This window comes from Euprymna scolopes, chromosome 19 (genome assembly GCF_053919585.1).
Source record: "Euprymna scolopes isolate OS-2025 chromosome 19, ASM5391958v1, whole genome shotgun sequence".
Classification (NCBI taxonomy): Eukaryota; Metazoa; Mollusca; class Cephalopoda; order Sepiida; family Sepiolidae; genus Euprymna; species Euprymna scolopes.
The window spans coordinates 31,686,766-31,711,573 of NC_136500.1; the positions used below are offsets into that span (position 1 = coordinate 31,686,766).

General features: G+C 32.0%; 1 protein-coding gene across 1 annotated transcript; it reads left to right on the forward strand.

Moving 5' to 3' along the window:
- Positions 1–6,707: 6,707 nt before the first annotated feature.
- LOC145303493 (uncharacterized) lies at positions 6,708–18,400 on the forward strand. Its single transcript, XM_080144918.1, has 5 exons — positions 6,708–7,119; positions 7,279–7,568; positions 12,640–12,824; positions 13,608–13,902; positions 17,236–18,400. The coding sequence occupies exons 1-5, from the start codon at positions 7,092–7,094 to the stop codon at positions 18,241–18,243; spliced, it is 1,806 nt and encodes a 601-aa protein (XP_080001044.1). The 5' UTR covers positions 6,708–7,091; the 3' UTR covers positions 18,244–18,400.
- Positions 18,401–24,808: the final 6,408 nt, after the last annotated feature.

The following is a 24,808-nucleotide window of genomic DNA, read 5'->3' on the forward strand; positions in this document are numbered from 1 at the left end:
CATGCAACACCAGGCATCGGTGAATATCGACCAATACCCTACAAATTATTTTTTTTTTTTTTTTTTTTCAACACGTAATCACTTAAAAAAATAATAATAAATAAAATAAAATAACATGGGGGGAGGTCAACTGAGGGCAATAATCTACAAATTTATGAACAATTGTTTAAATATAATGTTTTCAAATATTCTGGTACGATTTAAAAATCGTATGTAAATTGTGGGTAATTCTTTTTTGGCACGCTAGGACGCCAGCTCCACAAAAAGTATGCCACATGCCAAATTTTATTCCGTCATAAAAACAACTTTCTACAGAAAAAAAAACTTATTTTTACATTTTTATCTCGTGAATAAACATAAAATAATATATTAAAAACCACGTTTATTATTTTTAATATCCAACAACAGAATTGAAGTCAATGTTTTTGATTTTAAAACAAAACTAATTTTTTTGATAAATCTTTGTTTGGCGTACTCATGAATTTTTTTTTTTTAAGAATAAAATTGAATAAAGTTTATTTTTACAAGAATGTTTAGACATTTACCTAGTGAATAAGCATAAAAATATATAGGAAAGACTGCATTTATTATTTTTTAAAAATCCAAATTATACACCGGGTATGAAGTTGGCTTCCTTTTTTTTTTTCTTAAAGGAAAGTGACTTTGTTTGATAAAATTGTGTTTGGCATACTCATGAATTATTTTTTCTAAAGAATAAAATTTAATAAAAATTATTTTTACAAGAATATTTAGACATTTACCTAGCAAATAAGCATAAAAATATATATGGAAAAAAAAACAGGTTTATTATTGTTTTTAATTTTTTAGAGGTGTCTTTTCAGGACCTGTAATAGTAAGTTACATGGTTGTGAAATTCACAGAAAGGGCTAACGCAACCATCTGACATAAAAATAAATTCAGGAAATGACAGTAGTTAACAAAAGATATGAATTGCTGAGGTATTATAATATAAACATTTTTTTATTAAATGTAAAAGTGTTGTCTAACATGTCAGGTGAAAGTCGTATAGATTCAAAGGGTGTCCAACAATGTTACATCAAAGTGTCCAACAAAAGTATTTTCTAGTGTTAGAATGTTCTGGAAGAATGAATATTATATGAATTTTGTGTTTGACACAAGGTTGGAAAGTTATGACTTTTTAAATAGAGGCGCTGCAGGAAAGATTGAAGTTGTTGTAATTATTTTTTTTATAGAAACAGTTTGTTCTGGTTGTATGTAGCGTGTCACTACACATTTATTTAGTGAATTAATATAAAATTACATATGAAAACCTACTTTGATTATTTTACTTTTTTATTGAAAGAGCATTAGCAAAGTAGCAGAAGTCCATTAAAAAGTGTGTAATTCTTTTTTGATATGCATTGTATTTTCATATTTGTTTTCCATGTACATCATTGAATCTACAATAGCATTACACTGGTTTTTGTAAAGTAGTCTGTCTCATTCAAGTTCGAACTCAAAACATAGCTGATTGTCTTGGCACATTAGTTACAGTAAAATATATTCAATGTTATACAGAACAAATATATTTCCATATTTACCAAATGCTTTCCTCATGATAGTACTAGAAAAATCAATATTTCTAATGAAAAAAATAGCTTTAAATGCTAATAGATAATCAATTGTCATAAGTGTTACTTTGAATTTGACATCTTCAGAACTTAAAATTATTAATGGATAAAATATTTCAATTCCTATCAATTTCACGGAAGTCAAAATATCTTTTATCAGTTTTTGCAGTTGATTTTTTTTTTCCACTGATTCTGCTTCTGGGTTTACAGCTTTTGTTTATAAAGGATTTTTATTATTGAAATTAGTTTTTGATGAAATAAATTTCATGTTAAAATGTTGTACAGAAATAGGTTTGACTTGTATTTTATTTTATATAAAATTCACCTGATTTTTTATTATATGCAAAACACAAAGACAAATTCTTTATTGGTCGACTTTACCCGTTTCTTTGAACCGGGTTTACGTGCTAAATGTTTTAATGTTTCATCAATTTCAAAGTTCCCATCACTCGATATCAATTTTCCAAGTTTTCCGTTTAGAAGCTTTTCATATATACTTTTTTCTCGTTTTCTGAAAAAGTATTCCATTCATTTATTGGAATAGATTTTTCTATATAAAAATTTCCCGTATTGTATATGGCCTTTTCCATATCAATGTACTGAATTCTAACCAGGTTTCTCAGATTTTCAATAAGTTGTTCAAGGGAAATAATTTTCCAGCCTGAAAAATTTTTGATGACATGATTCATGGATTCAGCATTATTATTTGTCCATGTTTTAAAATTTTTATTCTCCCATCTTGGTCTGCATACATAGTTTTACATTTTTTCAATGTATGAACTGCGTGTATGAATCATTTTGTGGATCAAAATCAATTTCGTTAATTACATTTAATGTAGGCACCGCCAAAAATGGCCGAAAAATCAAGTTGTTGTTGTTTTTTAAAACGAAATTACATTTATTAAAATCCATTATTTCTGAGTAACTTTTTTTTTTCCAGAAAGATAAAATCCTGAATTTTATCATATAGAAAGCAAAATAATGTAAAACTTTTTCTACTATTTTTAATTAAATTTTAAATGTTTAATTTTCCTTAAAAGTTAACAATTGGTGTTTTTTGTTTTGCATAAAAAACGTATATAAATAGTTTAAAAAAAAAAAAAAGAAAAGGTTTTTGAAAGAATTAATTTGTTTATTTCTTGTCTAACTAAGATTTAGGGTGATTTTCTATGAGAATATGCAAAAATATTATAATATAATAAGTACCTGGATTTCAAATAATTCCACTTATTCATATAGGCAACCAGTTACTTTGAGTCGATTTGATTACTGTTTACATTTGTGCTTGATAAAAAGCAAACTACGGAAGACCAAAAAGCCAAAAAAAAAACTTATTCTTAGTGAGGAAAATTTCAATGTATTATTAACGCTGAGGCTGCCCAGTACCAGATGGGTGACCATTTGTATGAGTTTGGTTTTTAATGTGTATGTGTGTGGGGGTCCAGGTTCTCCAAAATGGGGAGGGGGGGGCAATTTAAAGCAGAATAAAAAAATTATTTCAGCGCGTTTGGTCCACCGTAGTCGAAAGGCGGCAAACGTTTCCAAACTTGATCGAAAAAATAATTATATTTTTAACACAAAGGGCACAATATTTATCGAATTTTTTTTGTATCGATTCTTCAAAGCATGCCCTGTTTAATAATGGTCATGCATTATTCGGCTCGCTAAAAAGAAATTGTTAATTTATTTATCAAAGATGTTAAAATGGCTTTTTTCATATAAATATTAAAAAAAAATTTTTGTTTTGCTTAACTTAAATATATTATTTTACTTAACATATTCACCGAATTTCACACTTCAAAACTCAAAAGCTGGATAATTAAACACAATCGAAGTTTTGATATTCAGACATCAAAATAAGGTATGCAAACAAGTTTGTTTTTTTTTATCTATAATCCCGTCCCTTACAACAACATAATGTTTTGTTCAGTTTCAGATGATTATTTTAAGCATATTTGGAACCCCCTCAAAACAAGGGGGGGGGTTGTAAGCAAAAAGATATATATATATATATATATATATATATTGTTTATGAAAAATAAGTGCACTGTTATAAAGTTCATTCTTCTCTTAATAATCGCTGAAAATTTCGTATTGATTGGATAATTACCTGATTTTTGGTTGAATTTTAAAAAGACTGTCCGTCAAAAAGTACTTACCTGCCCCCCCCCCCAGTTTTGGCGGTGCCTAATTTAATGCAGAATTAAACTCTGATCCATTTTTTGCTTCTAACAGGCCATATTTTCCACAAAATATATTTTTTATTGATTGTATGCATTTCGCATATTGGCATCATTTACAAATGTAACCAAGTTTTCCTTTAAATGTCTAGCACATAAATATTGTGTTGCATTCCCAAACACTGCATCCAATTTACGATGGCTTTCTCTTGATCTGATCCAATCTGAATTTGATCAGAAAGAATTAAACAAATATTTTTTATCTTGCTATCTTAGATGCTATATGGCTAAAAAATGTGTGGTAGACTTCATAAGTTGACTTCCTATGTAAGAGTATTGGGCCAATGAATACTGGATTATTCTTGGTTGTTCTTTTAGATATTTTTGTATTTTTAAAGTTCATCAATGTCAGAAAATAAGGACCTAAGTTGAATGTTCTGTCAATCCCAATTATAGACTTGTCATCCATACAAGAGCAAAGATCATTAATTTGGTCGTCTGTGTAAAGTATTAGAGCTTGAATATCAGCATTTATTTTAACAACCATCCTAACGAATTCATCACCAATTAAGGTTAAACATTTTTGTAGCTGATCAGATAAGTTTGTACTTGTTGGTTGAGAGTTTTTTTGTTTTTTTTTTTAATCTTTTCTTTGTATTTCAGATTTGTAATGACTTTGTAGTCAGCAATCTCAGTTGGTATGTTGAGGTATATCTTTTTAGTTGGCAAATCTATGTTTTCTTTGATGTTGTCTAGAGTTTCAGGATTGGTTCTTATTTTTTTGCTGCTCAAAGGTTGAATACCATTATATTGGTAGAACATAAGCTCATCTGCATGTGGATTTTGTGTATCAGAAATATCTGTAATCCATCTTTTAAAGGTTTTATCAAGTTTGTGAAGAATTTCATGACTAATTATTGTTATTATTTCTGCATTGTCAGGCTGATTCCATCAAGATGAACTTTCTCTCATTTAGTATAGTTTTTCTTAAAAAGAATTTGTTGTTTCTTTTATATATTACTTGGAAACTTCTCGAATATAATAGTCAAAATGGTATACCTTTTTATGAAGATCCCATTCACCACAATCGTCATAAAATGATCTTTTTATACCTATATTTTTATTTTTTCTATTAAATCTCAACATAAATTGGCAATTATTTTTAAGGCCACTTGGAAATTACTGATACAGCTTTTTACCTGAACTTATATAAGTCATGAATTTAGAAAACCCTTCCATATTATATGCAAACTTATTGATTGGCTGATCAAAATGTTTCATTTCAATTTGATTCGGAATTTCACATGAAACTGGAGTATCATTTAGAATTTCAGCTTCATTGGTAACACTTCCTGAATCACTACTGCTTGAATCAATGCTAATAGGGACGTTTCCTTGTGAAGACTCTTCCAATGAGACAAAATGGTTTGGTCTTCAATATATATTCCCACAAGGTCCTGTCCACATTATATATATACTTTTCTTTGCTCTTACATTGTGTATTGCATTCAGCGCAGGTACAGATATATCAGTTAATCCATTTAATGGTGGATATATAGAATGTATTCTTATATCAAGTGCTAAAGATGCTATGAACAATATTAATTGGTTTTCCCAATCATAAATTGACAAACATGACTCTAGAGCAGCATCAAGATCTAAGTCTGCAACAAAAACAATATTATCAGGGATTTTATTTTTTATATGATTTCTGTTTAGTATTATATAGAGTGATATTTTGAGTCATATCAGTAAATGATACTTTTCGGTACCAAATAAAGATCTGGAAATCACATTATATAGGCAGTTTTCATCTGCCGTAGTTTTGACTGAAATAAAATTTCGAGTGTTAAATCTGTATAACAACTCTGATGTTATTTTATCTTCTTCAATTAAGCCATTTTGAATTTTAAAGATATTTATAGATTTTAAATTAATACTTTCTATTTTAGCAATAATGGTAAGTTTCTCATTATCTTCCAATGATTCTTTTAGTCTTATCAGGGAATCAAGAAAAATCTTTAGATTATCTATACAGACTGGGCATAAAAAAATTTCCCCAACAATAATGTTAGAAATTCGCTCAATATATGTTACCGTGACATAAGTTGACATATATTCGGTTGTTTTCTAACAGTATTTTGTCTAGTTTATTATTTATAATACCTTTTCCCAAACGTACCCTCTCTGAGAGAGAGTCGGCTGCCATTTTGAATTTTCCAATACATCGGTAAACACTGCATATTTTTCGAGCTGAATAAACATGTTACACTGAATAAAAACAAAAAAATATATCCAGTTAGGTAGAAAAGTAACTTATCTTGCCTTTGATAACATTTATTTGTTCTATATTTGTTTTTTGACAACTTTTTCGAATCTATGTGTACAGTAATACAAACCCAAAATGTCATATTCCAAAAATTACGTAAATCGATCAAGTATTTTTAAAACTAAGAAAAACAAAATTTTTAAATTACATTGAACGTAAGGCTGAGTTTTCTCACCTTTCACTCGATTTTTGTCTCCCCTTTTTTATTTCATCGGATTTAATCATGGCGAACGAAAACACTACGACTCGCTTAGTCATAAAACTTGATTTTCTTGGGGGGGGGAAAAACTACTCGATCAAATAACGTGATTTTTGGAATATTTCATTTTCGTTCCGTGACTGGTGGTGTAGTAGTGGTGGTGTAGTAGTGGTGTACATACAGATTTATCTGTATTTTCTTTAAATACTTTAAACTGCCGCTATAAGTGCTAATTTGAATAAGCACTAGAATGCAATGCATTTATATGCATTTTATTATACTGCACAAGCGCCACTTTGGTAACTATTCTGTACTTTCACCCAACAATTTAATAAACAAAAGATGCCGTAAAAAGTAAAGTAGAAAACGTATGTTCTTATAATGGGAACATTTTCTACGTTGTCATCGTCTTCGAAGCAGCAACCGGAATTGAATTGCAGCAACGAAACTTAAACATAGCAAATATGGACATACTCTACTACTACATGCAGCAGTAATAAAGAGCGACGTTCAATAATGAATGCTGGAAAACTACTATTGTCCTTTTTAGTAGTGATGATAGCAATGCTATGCAGTAGTAACCGTTGCGGAGTTCAGTAAAAATAGTAATGCCGGATTGTAGTCGTATATCTCACAGCAGTAGCGTTGGGTAATAATATATATATTACAGCAGATGAACCACTAGTAGTAGTAACTCGCACGTATTATTGTTTTCACTTTAACCAAAGTGCTGTAGTACCAGGAGTCATTTCTGGAGACATAAAAGGATTATTCTCTGTGCTTGCTAAGCAATGGCTTTTGTTCGGAGAAGGATAAAAAGTTTGTTTATTTTGTTTGTTTTTATAACTTTAATAATTTGAAATTTTATGATTACTTAAAAAAAAAAAATGTTGTTGTTGTTATGGAGTGGATTTCAAAAAAATAGATGAAATTTAATTTCTATTTTGTTTTTATTTTTATTTATTTATTTTCTGACAGGTTTAAGTCGAAAACGACATCAGTATTCTATTGAATACAAGTTGAATGCGATTGCGAAATGGCGGGAGTTGAAAGAAAACACGAGCCAGGCGGCGAGGCACCCGGACGTAAACGTCGACCGGCAAACTTTAAAAGGGTGGATATTGAACGAACAAAGTTATCGAGCCATGTCCAATAAGAAAGTGGCGAAACGTCTGCGCAAAAAGAGTCACAACAACATAAACAATGCCGTGATGAAAGACGCAAACATCAAGAAGGAAGTCGTCGTTCGTTTCGTCCGTCCAACCCTGGTAAGTGAAAACAAAACAGGAAAAAGGGTGGATTTAAAGATAAGAGTGCCTGTTAGAGTCGACAGATCGTTTTTGTTTTGTTTTTTAATATTCCGTTTTAAGAAAAAACAATATTTCGTTCTTAATTGTCATGTCGAAAATAGTAATATATCCAAATATTACGAAAATTCGAGTATTTAGTTAAAATAAATAATTTCTACGGAAAATTGGATAAAATTGTATTTTTTCTTAGACGTCATAAAGTAGACAGTGAGGAGTTCACACACGGGACATAACTCGGAACGAATATTTTAGATTACTTGTTCATGGCGTGCAATATTTGTTGTCTATAGCGATAGAATTTGTTTTTACTGCATATAACAGTTTTCTACTCGATGAATTTTCGTAATTTTTGGATATATTACTATTTTCGTCACGACAATTAAGCACGTAATATTGTTTTTGCTTAAAATGACATATTTTAAAAGTCCAATTGTTGACTCTATTTTAGCAAGCACCAAGGTAAGATTGGTACTTGACTTGACAGGAATGGGTATCCAGGTGATTTTACGTAGTTAGTCCCGAGTATCGACAGAGGATTACAAGTCGTTCCTTGAAATGGACAAAGTATTTTAGGATTCGATTTTTCTTCCTTTATGGCTAAAATCTTTTTAAACACTGCCCTAACTGGTTTGTATTACTATATATGAAACAAAATGGTAGCTGAACCTAACCAATAATAGCCCACCATTTTGTTTTATTTGTTATTTTGAAGTGATTATTAAGTCTTCAAAGAAATCACGGCCATCTTGTTTTCTGGCAACGTTCAACATTACTCGGTTTTTGAACCGAATAAACATTTTACATTAAATAAAAATACTAAAAACTTATCCAGTTAGGTAGAAAAGTAACTTATCTTGCCTTTGATAACATTTATTTGTTATATATTTGCTTTTTTACAATTTTTTTTTTGTACCTCTGTGTATGGTAATGCAACCCCATCCTAACTCTTCGCATGCCTAGTGGATTTCATATCGTAAGCTGATTCAGACATTTCCGGAACTGATTCTGCATTAGCAGTGTCAAAAACCGATTTTAAGAATGCGTGAAAAAAAATTGAATAATTCGGCCTCCTATTTTTACAAGCTTATAACTACTTGAAAAATGTAATTCAAGCCCTAATTTTTTTTTCAATTAAAGGAGCAAAGATCAAATTTTTAAAAAATAACAGGTTTAATAGCAAATTATGCAATATTTGTTTTTTTAAATCGGCTTTCTTTAAAAAAAGATTTGAAGAAAATCAACGAAATTTTTCTTCCTTCAAGTATAAAAAATCAATATAAATTCCAAAAAATCACTTACCTAAAAAAAAAAAACAATTCAATGTGTAGTTCCATTCTTCATTGTTAAGAATTTATCCATATTTATATTTTAAATTCCATTTATTTTTTAAATAAAAGAATTTTTTAAAGGACTATTTGAAAAACGCGCGATCATGGAAGCATTTTTCGAAAAACCGGAAGTAATCTTTCTCCTTGTTTTGAACTACAGATGAACAAAAGGACAAAAACCACACATTCGTGTTAGGCGTGTAGCCATGTACCTGGAGAAATATATGTTCCCATGGTCTAAAAATTGTCAAATTTTACTCATAAGATTTAAAAAAAAAAAAAAAAAACACTCCAGGAATTTTTTTTTTTTCTTTTCTCAAAGAAATACATAAATTTTTTATTTATTATATTTTCATTCTTTTTTGTCGACTGAAATTTTCTTTTTTAAATATCTAAAAAAAGAAAATATTGAATGAAATAGAAAAAAATTATTGTTATCGTCCATTACTTACTGGACAATATAAAGAACTAAGTCATCTCCCTCTCAGTACAGACCAATAAGTCTCCTGTGTGTTATGAGTAAGTTGCTGGAATCCTTATTAAATAGAGAAATAGTCAACCACCTCATCAGGAACAACCTTCTTAGTGACACACAATATGGTTTCCGCTCTGCAAGATCTACCGCAGATGTGCTGACGGTTATATCCCACAGGATTAGTGAATCTCTTGACAAAGGCTTCCTTTCTAGGGCAATTGCTCTTGACATATCAAAGGCCTTCGACAAGGTATGGCATAAGGGTCTACTTCACAAGATTTCCAGCTACAGTATAACTGGAAATGTTTTCTCAATCATTAAATCATTTCTCTCCGATAAGCTCATAAGAGTAGTGGTAGATGGACAAAAATCGGAGGCCTGCAATATAAATGGTGGAGTCCCTCAGGTGTCAATCCTGGGCCCAACTCTCTTTCTGATCTACATCAATGACCTCCCTAAACACATACTTAAATCATTCGTTGACATCTATGCTGATGACACGGCCATCTACGGCAACACATCAAAGGCTGTAAATGACAAAGTTCTCTCTGATTCTCTCTCTTCTGATCTCGAACGCGTGGTTCAGTGGGGGAAGACATGGCTGGTTACCTTCAATGCATCCAAAACCAAACTCCTATCCTTACATCATCAACGCTCTGATCCCCATCTGGCATCAATTGTGATGGATGACTCTCGTCTGGGTGAGGCCCCGTGTTTTGACAAGCTTCTGGGTTTGACCTTTACTCCTGATCTGAAATGGAACACATACATCAAGTCTGTTGCCAAGGTCGCTGGAAAGATGGGATCCTTCTACCGAACAGAGTACAAAATAGACTTTGTGGCTTAGTGGGGGATGCCCTTTTCTCTATCCTGCAACCTCTCTCCCACAGAAGAGACGTTGCAAGCCTATCCTTGTTTTATCGTTATTTCCATGGCAGGTGCTCATCTGAACTCCAATCTCTGGTCCCCCCCCTCGCCAATCTTTCACGAAAAACACCCGTCTAGCTGAATCCACTGTGAAAAATTTCCCCCACTCTTTATCTGTGCCTAAATCAAAACGTGGATTCCATGAACAAAGCTTCTTTCTTAGAACTGCACGCCTGTGGAACTCTGTTCCGTCTGCCTGCTTCCCACCGGACTACAACTTGGATGTCTTCAAGTCCAACATTAACAAATTCCTAATGAACCGCCCCCTTAAGTAAACACTTCATCAAATCTCCACACTAACGTAATGTACTTGTAATAACCCTTATCCCTGAGTGGCTTCCAGGCCTTGATAAGTGGTGATCAATGTGTAAAAAAAAAAAAGAAAGAAAGAAAAGCTTACAAATCAAGATGGCATCTGCCAATTATGTTATCTAGTCATAAAAAATGGAATTAATTGAAATTATTTGAAATTCAAGTATTAATATTCTAATATTTTTCCATAAGTATAAAAAGATTAGTTTAACTGATCCAAAAATATTTTTTTCTTTTTGAATATTTAAAGTTTTGTTTACTGTTTACATTTTTAATCCAAAAATTGGTACTTGACTGTTTTTTGTAAAAATTTAAACTTCTATTAAAAATTACTGAAAAAATATATTATTCTGCTTTTAATATAAAATTCAGGGTTTTATTTTTCTGGATAAATGAAAATTTGTTCAGAAATATTGGATTTTAATAGATTTTAATTCTTTAAAAAAGAACACCAACTTGATATTTCTCTGTGTTTTGGCCATGTTTACTTAAAATTAAAGCAGTTAATTTGCTTATGGATGTTAAACTAGTGCAATCCTAGCCAGAAATTACTTTGATATTCAACATTGAAAATCACTTCTAAATTTCTTATGCTCATGGCAGCAAGCAAACAAATTTTTCCCTACAGACAGGGCATATCACAAGGGGGGGGGGTCACTCTGAATAGCAGTAAAATTTGTTTGTGCCTCACTCTACCCTCATGGAGAAAAAAGTAAATTTTACCATTTGCTCGATGTGGGCATATCAAAGTAAGCCAATCTCTTCCGAAGGAGAATGACTATTTAGGACCAGACAGCATCGTACAATTCCACTCTGATATGCCTTTGTTATTTTTAATGTTAGCATTTGTTTACTTTGTGACCAAAATGAATTTGAATCCTTTAAACTGTCAATCAGAAAATAATCCATGGCAAAAGTCAAGTATTATTGTTCATTTGTGTTCTTGAAAATATGATTATCCATATGAATCAAAAGAGATGTTCACTGTGATCTTATTCAATCAAGAGTCAGTATTTTTAAACAATATTCATTGACTCCTGCTACTTTTATAAGTGTGGTATGACTTGTGGCATCAATTTAAAGATAGATGTTGGTCATGCTCATGATGGTAGCATTTACTCTGTTTCGATTAAACCAGCTGTTTCCAACAATTTCCACATCCCAAATACTGACTGATCAGGCACGACAATCCAAAGCTGCTTCTGTTATCAATGCAAGCAACAGATCCCATAATGCTGAAAGACCAAAATCAGTCCAGCATTCTGCTTCACCACCCTGAGCCAGGTTTTGAGTTGCCCACCGTCACATTTCTTCCAGCCTGGTGGTGGTACTGGGTTGATGGCCTGAACCAACAAAGGCGTCTGGCAAGATATTTTTGGAGGTAGTGGATCTTGCAATGAGCTTCAACTGTACTGTTGGAGATAAACTGTTGCCAGTGGACACAGAGGGTGGAGTGTAGGCAGTAATGTTTGAATACCTCCAGTTTGCATAGATGTTTGAAATAAAGGAAGTAAAAACACGATTAGAAATCAACTGAGGTCATGCGAGTATTATGACATCAGCTGATAAGCTGATCACATTTGGTATCTTTAAGCTAATAGGTTAAGTTTCCAGTGTTTTGGTGAAACTGAAGGTATTGAGGGATGATCAAAATAATGTAAAGTATCCATTGAATAACATATATATGTAATTATTGTAATCTATATAAATAAAACAATAGATGTGTGATTGTGTGTGTGTGTAAATATTTAACTGATAAACTCTTAAACTACTGGTCACATAATACTGAAATTAATATTAATATTTTTTTTTAGTACATCACAAGTCTTATGAATAAAATGTTCATTTAAAAGTTAGTTACAAGTATTTCAAATAGCAAACTTAGCCATAGTAAGCTGACAAAGCCAGCTAGTATATATATATATGTATATATATATATATATATATATTGCTTTGATTTAATTCTATTCTTTGATTGTCTTTCAAGCCGGAATCATCTCCCCTGAGTTATTCTGCCAGGCATGGAACCCTGCGAAGAACTAGAAATACTTCTGCAAGTTTGTCTTCAATGAATTCTTTGATTCAACAGGATTCCTTGTCTCAGCCAAGTTTAGCCAAATTTCCAAAACAACCAGTAGAAAGATTAGAGAATCAACACGTGGAAAAGAAAATGTGAGTATAAAACAGAGATGGGGCAAGTCTAGAATCTACCTACTAATAACAATTCATCCATCCATACCCTTGATCTCCTGAAAGGGCATAGGCCATCTATAACTTTGTAGATGTTTTTGTAGCAAGGAGTTCTTTTTTCAGGGTAAAGGTGCTGGCCCGACACCCAACCTTCCCAGAAGGTTCATACAGTGCCTAGCCTTCCCAAATGGTCACTCATCTGGTACTGGCCAGGCTCAATGTTGCTTAACTTCAGTGATCTGGCAAGAACCGGTGTGTCAGGGGATTGTGCCGTACACTAATAACTATGTTTTTTTTGGTTTGTTTTTTTAGTTTGTTTGTCCTTACACAAAAAGGAACACTTGATTGGTTGACAAAAAAAAGGAGTAGGCAGAGTACACATCACTAAAGCAGTAGTTTTTATGATGTTTATACGCAAGTTTGAATCTCAGAAAAGTTTAAATGATTTTTTTAATTGGATATGTGTTTTAAAGTTAAAGAAAAAATTAGAATAACATAATCACATAAGAAAACATTACATAAATATTTTACAGTCAGTGGTTCTTCTGGTTTACCACTTATTTGAGTATCACTTTTCATACATTATTAGAATAATCAGTATTAAACCAAATTTTCATCATTTCATACTATTCTACTTTTGAATGCCTGATGGATACCTTAATTTCCTCTTCCTCATTATCATCATATTCCTTCTCTTTCTTCACCTTTTTTATAATCATCCCATTTCGAAAATTTGTATATTTTAATTTTTCTGCATTTTTTAAGGCAAGAATCAATGATCCATTCAGTACAGCAATCTCACCTGGCACCACATAGACAACTGCAGATGCAACACCAGTTGCAGGTGCCCATTTCTCCTTCTGTCCCTGCCCCTCCAGCTGCAAGACAGATACAAGTGTTTGCACCACCAGTCCAGGTACCAGTGACCAAGCCAAAGCAAGAAAAACGAATATTTGTTGTTGCCGACCATCAACACTGTGTCATGTCGAATTTGTCATCTCTTTGGAAAAGTGGAAAGTTATGTGATGCAGGTATCGGCAACGGAACATCCACCGTTAAAGTAAGTTTTTCATTTTCTTCTTGACTGATCCAAAAACCATCAGAATGAGGATTCTTATGTACATCTAATTTTGAACTCTATATTAACGTTTTTGCTTTTTTATCATAATTTTCAAAAAGTAAGACTGCTGGGGCTGATGCTCTCTCTGTTGATGATGGTTGTTTTCATCAGGCAAAACGATGTCGCATAGTTTGCTGTGTCTGTTGTAACAAGCAAATCCAGAAACATTTGGTTGTGAACAAATAATCAGCACAATCAACTAATCTGTGTCAAAGAAGTCAGTCTGTCAGAAAATTACTTCACGTATAATATAAGCAATAAAAATCATGAAAAAAGAAGAGAAAATTATATATTATGAGAAATTTAATTTAAACCCTGTAAATTAGAATTTATTACAATTTAATATTCGACAAGGAATACAAGTTGAAAAGTTTAATGTACTTGTATTCTTTTTCGAATAATCAATTGTTGTCAATTCTAATTTACAGTTTAAATTGATTTTCTTATATGAATGCTCTATCTTGAATATTGAGCTTTTTTTATCTGGTTAGGATTGTCCTATAAATATTAGTATTAATATTTATACTCGTTTTAAGTTTACAGAATTTGTCAGTTTATGAACATTTATATATACATGAACATATATATATTATATATATATATATATCCATGTCTTTTGTAAAAAAAAAATTTTTTTTTAAGTTGTTTTTTATTTAAACTTGCGGAGGGGATATTTAAAAAAAATGTGGTAAGCATACAGACAAAAAGTATTTGTTTTTTTTTTAAATCGTAAATGATTTGGAGAAACTGTTTTACCCTTTTTTTTATTTTTTATCTTTTTTTCTCCTTCATCGTTCTTTTCATTGTCAAACATTGGTTTCATCTTTATTTTTTCTGTTTTTCCAGATTTCTTTTTCATTAACTGTATTTTTCTCTCTTTCGCTCTCTCTCTCTCTCATCCTGTCTCTCGCCCTATGCCTCTCCCCACTTTTTCCTCCCCTTTTTTATCTCTCCTTTTTTTTTTTTTTTTTTACTCTTTCTCCCTATTATCTAATAATTCTAACACTATTTCTCTGCCTCCCTCTTCCCTTTTTCTCTTCTAAAAGAAATGCTTCATAATTCAAAAACAATTTTATTTATAGATTAAAATAAAAGAATTTAATAGAAAATTTGCATGGACAAACAAGAAATATTTTAATATTTTTCCTAATTTAGACAGAGTTTAGTAATTAAAAATAACAAACTTTAATCATAATAGTTTCATAAAGTTCTAAAGCAACCATGTTTACTAAAAAATGATAACTCTCATTCTTTCTATCGCTTCTTCATGTATATTTATGTAAATAAATTGCATTTCTTTCGCTGATATATAACGGTATATTTTCGTCCTCATTATGCGACCTTTTGCCTTTTCAATTCCTCTACCATTAAATACATACACCATTACACACATGGGGACAGGGTCGTCTATCACACAGCAGACCATCCTGTCCCCAACACCCTTCTATTGGGTGTTTCTCCCTCCATTCAGACACACTCAAACATTAGTAAACACAGATACACACGCTTCATTGCCTCATTATCATCTGCCAATCTGTATAAACTTTATTCATTGAAATATTTCTAATTTTTCTCATTGCACTTATTTTCTAATATGATAAACAAAGAACATAGACTCTTACAATCAACTTTCAATGGATTATAATTTATTTAATTGAGTGGAGAAGTTTTGATTACGATTTTCCAATCCCTGTAACACAGAGCTCTTGATTAATTGCTTCAGACTTCTTCGATATCTCAACTAATAAATTTTTCCTTAGTTTTTACAAGAATTCTAAAAATATGCACAAACATTCTATGTTTTTCCTATTGCTATAAACTTCTATTTCTTTTGTAAATGTATGCTTATTTAACTCTTTGTTTTGTTTACATTATAACGTCTCTCGTTTTTCTCACATTTGATTATAAAACCTACAAACCTTTTTCACTGAAAATATTTCTCTGAATCTGGCTCATCCCAAAAACGCATCTCCCAAATAAATAACTAAATATTACCATATACTGTAAATGAGCAAGTAGAATTCCAATAAAACCATAACGTGAATGTATCTATAAGGTTAACAATTTTACAATGAAGGATTTTCATGAAAATTGAAAATAGGTTGATTTACCTCCCTTGAATCGATGCAAATGTCACTTGAGAACTATGTATGTTTAATTTCTTAAATAATAATTTTCGGGGTATGCTAGTATTTTTCAATGACAAGTAAATATTTTATAAAGTTTTCTTGCCATTTTATTTTTAACTGATATATTTTGCAATTGGGTTTACATACACAAGCATCAAAATTGCTATACATGCTTCTTTGCTTTCTTTTAATACATAAGAACCACTTTCATTCCTTGGCAACATTATGTGTCTCTGCTTAGTATTGTATAAAAGAACAGCATAATAGAAGTCCTGAACAGAAAACGGTGTTAGGCTAAAATAGGTTCCAGATATAAAATATATCCTGTTACTTCTGATTTTGGTTAAAAATAAAAGTTTACAACACAAAATATTCAAACAGTTTCTATGAGTTTTTTTGGGGGGGAGGGGGTCTTTTAAATTTTGTTCCTTTTATTACAATAATAATTTTAACAAAATTTTCACTATAAAAATATTTAATGAAATTGAGTTTATTTTGCAAATATAAAATATTTTTTATTCTTATTTTTTTTAACCTTTTTATTTTTGAAAAGATATACACCAGAGCATTTTGATATTTTTTTTTATGCTTTTTATATAATAAAAATATTTAAAATTATGAATCATAAAAATATTTAATGAAATTGAGTTTATTTAGGAAATATGAGATTTTTTATTTCAATTATAAAAATAATTAATAAAGTAATTTCTTATAGAATTATAATACTGGTGTATAGCACATATTTTATGTATAAATTAAAATCACTTTCATTAAATATTTTTCATTAAAATCACTTTCATTAAATATTTTTCATTAAAATCAATTTCATTAAATATTTTTTATAATATTATATTAAAAAACATTTTTAAAAAAATATGAAAAATGTACATCTAAAATAACAATTTTTCCAAAATAAAATAAAAATCATATAAACTACTTGCATCTACTTACTTATTTTCAATAAAAGGACTTTTTTTTTTTTTTAACCCAAACCGGAAATAACAGGAAGTATTTTATAACCACACTCCCCAAGGCCCGCAAGGTGGGGCCTGACTTTGGCATAACACAATTTTCTGTTCTCCTGTTATGCCAAAAGAACTTTTTAGAATGTGACTCCAATAAACGCTGTTTTTTTATTTATCAGGTGCATAAACTGGTCCTATCGGCTGTGTGTCCAAGATTGCTTTCCGTTTTAAATGCAGACGTACTCTCACATGAATTTCTACAGGTGAATTTTCCAAGTGAAGTCAGTGTGGAAGCGCTAAGCGCATTTGCTGAATACATGTATAACGGAATTTTAGATTTGGACCACAACATTTTGGAACAATTAAAGATTATTGCCAAGAGGCTTGACATGAGTGAATTTGAACAATTGTGTAATAACCATCTTCCAAACCATGTGCACCAAACAACGACTGCTGGTCCATCTTTCAACCACATTCCCTCGATTCAAACATCTGTGCCAATTTCTGCCATGACTTCCTCACTTGTCTCATCCATCAGTACCGCAATACAGTCGGCTCCATATACCACCACGCAGATCATTGATGTCAAGCAAGAAATAACTGATGCTGAATTAGTACAAGTCCAGAAGGATACAACTGCCGTATTTGGCCAGGAATTAGCAGTATCATCATCGAATTCAAAAAAGTCTGCAAATGTCACTGACTTTGTTATTTCTTCTGGTATAAAAACAGAGCCGGTTAGTCCGGATGATAATAGATATGGATGCTTAAGCAGTAGTGAAAATCAATTTTTGACAACAACCGTTTCTTCATCTTCATCACTAGAAACATCAACAAAAGTCCATACATCAGTTCCAACATCAACCACAGAATTTCTCATTCCTTTTTTACAATCGACAGATGTCAAATCTACCCGATTAAAAACTCCTCTTGTGTCGGACCCCTCTCCCATTTCACGTTTTGTTAAAATGAGTAATTCTCAGTCAGATTCTATGAATGAAAATATTTCCAAAAAATCTAGTTTATCAGATTCTTTATTTCCAGTCGACAACCTTTCAACGGCCATAGATCATCCTGAGAAAACAGTTTACCCTGTCGGGTTATTTAGTGCAAAGGGAGATAATCTTCCTCTGTTAATTCCACCCGTAACAGAACCTATGACTGTTAATTGTTTATTTACCAAATGAACAAAAATAAAAATGCTGGATTTCCTGCATCTTGCCAACCAAATTATATTTTTGTACAAAAAAGTGGATATATTGTCTTTACAAGTGGTTTTATTTTTCTTACATAATTTAATTTGTGATTTTTTTTTTCTAACAAAATAAATAATAAAAAAAAAAATGATAATGTTCTCATTGCTTTATCTTTACCATTGTACAAAGTTGTATTAAAAAAAACAGCCAAATTAGCTAACTCTAGTTGATGGCAAGCTGAAGGCACTCGTTTTCTAGACTTCTTATCTATAATCAAGGAAAAGCATCACTCCTTTTTTATGGCTCCCACTTATTGACCACAAGTAAACACCTACTTGCATTTTCCAGGGATGAATGATTACTCTTGTGTACTCCTGCTCTTATGTCATTTCACTTTTATTTCTACCTGTTTATATTCGCTCCTTGTTATTATCGTGTCGATTTCTATCTTTACCTAATTTTTATAGTTAGTCTGAAGAAAATATTTGAAATTTTGTAGCAAAAATTAATTACTATTTAATTACTTACTCATTCATGCAGGTATTATGATGAATCTATTTGTGTATTGTTTTTATTGGCGATAAACATCAGAAATTATAGGTCCTGGATATGACCTAAAACTATATCCGATGGTGAGGCCCCACCTTGCGGGCCTTGGGGAGTGTGGAGCCACCCTTTAATTGCCATTGCTCCCAGGTTCACTCTAACCTGGAGTGGTAGTACCTATTAGGGTCCCAACTATGGGTTAAATAGAATCCGACTTAAAAAACAAATATACTCCATTAAAAATCGTTCCTCAAAATAACTAGATTCGGCATTAAATAACCTGGAAAGGGTTGATATGCCGTAAAACAAAAACAACCAACAATCAGAAATTATATTTTTAAAGCTAAAAATTTCTACTTTTATCGCAGATTATCAAACAAAAAAAAGTCACTTAACTTTTAAATATTTATGCAATGTTTTTTGTTTTGTTTTTTTTTATGTTAATTCCTTAAATTTATAAAATATGTATTCCAGTTTTAAAAATCCTTTAGATTTACATAAGATTCAAAACAAAGTATAATCACTTTTTCTTTCTATCCAGAAAAATTTATTTTAGCTGCATAAAGCAAGCTTATGAGTCCTATGGAAATCTCTTATCCACTATAAAACAGCACAAATTACAGTGGTGTGGCTATATAATGGGATAACAAGACTTACTAAAATGATAATGCAGATGACTGTAAGAGGAGAAAGAAGCCTTGAAGAATAAAAGAAGAGATTGGAGGATAATATCAGAGAATGGACGGGCCTGAGGCTCAGCAGCACTATCTTGGAGAGAGCTGGTTTCGGTAAAGGCACCCCATCTAGTCAACCAGACTAAAGGGGTAGATAGATAGATAGATTTCTATTCAAACTATGAATACAACTGTAGTATTGGGAATCCCAGCTTAAATGCTGTGTAGGTAGTTTTAGAAATAGAAAGATATAAGCATATTTGATTTCCCATCAGCGAGTTAGCAGGGTCAGAAGGTTAGATTTGACAGCCATCAAACCAAGTCACCTTCAATGACCTTGATTAGATGTACCGGAAATTGAGGGGTGATATGGGATTGTGGTCGTAAGTTTCCGGTTGACGACCACATGAGAGAGTGATTTTGGGCAGCAGAGAAACGAGACAAGAGATTTCGGGTCTCTCCCCGACAACCAGGGTCCGAAATATAGGCTTGCCTTAAATAAAAGATTGAAGCTTCAGTCCATCTTGTTGTCATTAATGAATTTGTCTGCAATGAGATGGCAGACCAGCGACCAGAAGGCATCATCCGTTGGCCAAAGCAAGCAGGTCTTTTCACATTACGTTGCACATACACGTCTCGGGGAAACCTTTCAAGGCAAGAAACGGTGTAAGGATAAGAACACACACACATAACAGTGAACTGCACGTAACATACGTAAGAGAATACACACCGACACACATATGTAAAAACATTGATAAAACATAAAAGTACTCATAACAGTAAGGTAAAACTGTAAAAGAAATTATAGTAATAAATGTTTTAATAATAATATAGAATAAATAAATAAACACGCAAACACTATTTTTAACACAACCAACTATGTTGTATTCCTTTTAACATCTTTAGCAATTGGCAACAGCTTGAAGTAGTTTTATTTTTAAGTAAGAAACTAGTCTAAACTATTTTATTTTTAAATAAGAAACTAGTCTAAACTTAATACGTAACTCAAACAGTATTACTCTTAACCAGTCTTTTAAACAAGTTCTTCAAATCTGAATTAATACAAAATAACCCGACTTCCCAAATTGATAAAAGTTCCATTATAGTGTTTTAATTAAGGGGTGGAGCTGGAATGCTTGAATGTTCTGCCTCACGGTAGATAAAGCCAAAAACTATCCACGCACTAATATGGGAGGGGGAGACTATCTTCAAGTATTGTCCTAAACTAGGAATGGAGTAATGGACTTATACAAGTAGATGTTAATAAGTCCCTCCTACCCCCTCTTTTTTTTTTAAATGGAGAGTAGATAATGCATTGTGGATGTGTTATCAGCAGCTCCAGTAACTCCTGCTTCTCCTTTTTTGTCCCTCAATCCTCATTTCCAATGAGTGATTTTTATGACAAAGGGTGAATAAAAAGCTGCTTTCCAGGTCGGTAGTACTTCATGAATGGTAACCTGAGATGTCAGAAATTTTGTATTTCTATGGCCATGTCACTGGTAAGGGCGCTGGAGGTAAACACTTCATGTGGGCTGACGTTATCTGCCTGATAGTCAGGGACCCAAACCTTGGATTAACCACTAAGGAGGCTGTCCTATCAGCAGGTGCAAAGTACTGGGGCTGCTGTATTGCCATTTGGTGAATGGATTCTGGACCATGCAGTAGTTTCTGGTGGGGCCTCTCGATGCCATACTAGTGGGTAATTGTAACGGCTTTATCTTATCATGCGCTACAAAAAAAAAAAAATTTCTGTCTTTTTCTCTCCTGCTTTCTCTCTGTCCTGCTCTAACCAAGTCTGTCGACCTGTTCCACAAATCCCAAAACCTCAACATGACATATCTCCAGAAAAAAAAACATGAATAAACCCAGAACCCCATCCGCCAACATAGACACCTACTACCATGTTTCCTTCTCCAACATTAGGGGTCTACGTTCCAACCTTCCAGAGGTTGAAACCCAATTACAGGAGATGAGTTCATAATTAAAGGATACTCCAACCTAACATCTAAATTTGACCTCCAAGATCGCCATGGGCATGGAATATGTGCCTACATTAAAGATGGCTTTCCATGTGGTAGGGATATCTCCAGAGAAGACCCTAATTTACCTTATATGTGCTTCCGGGTTGCAGTTGCTTACACCACTGCATTTATATTTGCCCTCTATAATCTCCCACAACAGTGGGGTTACTAGCTTTAAGAGTATATCTGAGAAAATTGACCACATCCTATACGCTCATCCTTTGGCTAACATTCATATTTGCAGCGAATGCTTACTTATATCATTTCTCATTTAATGTTATAAAAACGTAATGTTAATGTTATATAGCCTCGTTTCTGGCCACTGAGTAAAGATAAGTAATTCTGATTTTTTTTCACAGTTATTTCCCTTACTCAGACTCGTATATGTTTATGCTCAGAGAAAGAAATGGGCTTGCCGAAGAAGCAAGAGGGGGAATAGAAATTGTTAGACTGACAATACCAAGTAGCCATGCTAGTCATATATAAAATCCAAAACAACAGAATAAGAAACAAGATCACAACCAAATTGTTATGAATGCATTGTGATTTCATGCCAAAATAATTCATGCATTTCTTGCTATGAGTATATTCACGCAAATTTGATCTAAGCTAAAATCTAAGAAATTCTACCTGTTATATTTGCGATGCAATGTTTCCGCCGATGTAACCTTCAATCTGCTTTGTATGAAATTTCAAATAGAAACCATTTATTTAATCCATTTCGAGTAGTATGCTCTTGTTCTGTCAGCCATGATTAGATAGACGTCTCAAATAATTTACAATTGTATTCTTAGTATCGCCTATAATGAAGATTGAATCTTCAAGCTACAGAAGAGTGTCACTTACAACTGAATTTTACCCCGCACTTTATCCATTATGCCACAGATCCTTGTGGACAATTCTAGTATGAACTGTCCACAAGAAAATGTAGTAGTAAGTATTGATTTATAGTGATAAATTATATGTTTAAAAACAAGAATAGTTTTATAACCACTGTACGATCATGATTTATGATCATGATCATTTCTCTTTTGAACTTTTATTTTATTTGCTTCTTGTGAAATTTACAAAGTCCATTAGAAAAATGATTTATTTGTTTATGTCCATATTAAAAAAAAAAATAATAATAATCGATTTGGGAATCTTAAGTAGGACGGCCACCTGGAGAGAATGTAGTATTATGGTTATTGAAGATACTAGTTAAGAAAATGATAGACATGTATAAGGTAGAGTGACAAAGATGACCAAAGAACCCCCCTCCCTCTCTGTTCCCCAGCACTTTGAATGGCTTAGTGCCTAATTTATTTTTGTATTTTTCAAAAATGAATTAATTTTTTCGATTAAAAGTGTTAAATCAAGACCCCCTACTTCCAAAATGGATGTGAGCAAAATTTGCAGTGATTGAATTCAGAAAAGATAATGCCTGAAAAGATGGCCCTATAAAATTGAACAGAGCCATACTTCTGATCCATGGGAACATTTTTTTGAGGAATCCTCTGTTGATAGGGGAATTGAGTGTTTTTTCTCTCTCAACTCTATTGGAATAGACAGAAATTCCGAATTGTTGCCCTATAATGAGGACAAAATTGAAGTTTTTTTAAAAAAAAAAACTATTGTTATGAAGGAGGGGACATACCACATTGATCTGTTTGGGGATGAGAATAAGTTATTTCAGGTAGAATCAAATTATCTCCCTTCTTTGAGGAGAAAAAGAAAAAAATATAATAGATTATTGTACTGAGAAGATTTCAGTACGCAACACCATTTTGGTCAAGTTGCTAAACCAAACCAGGCCATTCTGGAGTCTTGGTAGAGTAATTTGTCTCATTCAAAGGAAGGATGGACGAGTTTGTTCTGGTTATGTATTAAGGGATAATTGTTAACAAATCCATTTCCTAAAACATTTGTATCCCTTGAAAATTAGGAAAGTTCATGCAGACTGTATTTGAGGAAGAGGGGGACTTCATTTCTGCTTTTCTTGTTCTGTTATAAATGACGGTTCTTTCCCAATGATATGTCGTAATGACTGCAACAGATGGTACAAATTTGAATGTGTAGAAGTCTCTGAGGGAGAATATTGTGAAGATTAATTTTGTTCAGATTGTAAGGTTCAAAGCCCTGATACTCCCTGCAGAAATGGAACCATGCACACATGCATTTTTGGTTTAACGAACAGTCCCTGTAGGGGCTATGCATGCGCATGGTTTATTTAATCACAAAAACTGTTTTTTTTTTGTTTTATTTTAACACACCATTCAACATTTTAAATTTATTTCTATACTTACCTTGATTTATTTAATCACAAAAATCTTTCTTTTCTGTGTTTAGTTGGTCCCAACTAAAATAGTTTATTTTTAAATAATTGGAATTATACACGAAAAAGATGTGTATCAATTATCCTCAAAGAAAATGGAACAAATTTAGTTGAGTAAATGAACCAATGAAAATCATTGCGCATGCATAGCCCTTGCAGGGATTGTTCATTAAACAAAAAATATGTGTGTGTGCACAATCTCATTTCTGCTGGAAGTATCAAAGCCCTTCTCCAGCAAATGCTGATATGTAAAACACCTGTAATAAATCTTTCTTGTTTCATTTAGGATAAATAAAGATATACCTAGAGACTAAAAAATAATATTAACAAATAACAATCAAGTCTTTAATTCTTGCATAATGTTACATTAAAACAAAACAATCACTTATTTATTACTTGTAAATGTTATAAAATTATGCGTGATTGCAATATAAAAATAATAATGTTCTAATCTTGCTCTAGTAGTATTACTAAAAATTGAACATTAATTACAAAAAAACCTTTAGGAGGTTTACATTTAACTTAAAGAATTGACAGATGGAAAAGCATCTTGTGCACGTATTGAAAATAAAAAGTAATGAATATTCATTACTTTTTGCTCCATTTTTGGGGAAGTGTGTTGGAAATTCACAGCTAAAATGCTTACTGTTGCAGGCTGAGAATTGCATAAAAAATATTTTTCCTTTATTCAGATGAAATAACGCATGATGTTATTTCAGACGAGACTTAACAATGAAGGTGTGAATTTGAATTGCATCATTATTTTAGTTTCTGTAAGATTTTGCCACAACTACACTTGGCCAATTGTATCAGATAAAAATTCGATTTATGGATATTATTTCTGCATATTAGAGTTTGCAAAAGACGTTAAAAGGAACTTAGAACCTCTGCCATACTCCAGTTTGAATCTCACTCCAATGAGACGTATCGGTATTGTTTCAACAAGAATCCTTTAACAGGAAAGATGTCACGTTGAAACATCATCAAATTAATTTGTCTGT

Bases quoted from the DNA above. Each gene is read 5' to 3' on its own strand.
- LOC145303493 (XM_080144918.1), top strand. From the start codon at position 7,092: ATGGCTTTTGTTCGGAGAAGGATAAAAA. The intron at 7,120-7,278 runs GTTTGTTTATTT...ATTTTCTGACAG, and splicing joins TGTTCGGAGAAGGATAAAAA to GTTTAAGTCGAAAACGACAT. The intron at 13,903-17,235 runs GTAAGTTTTTCA...TTTATTTATCAG, and splicing joins ACGGAACATCCACCGTTAAA to GTGCATAAACTGGTCCTATC.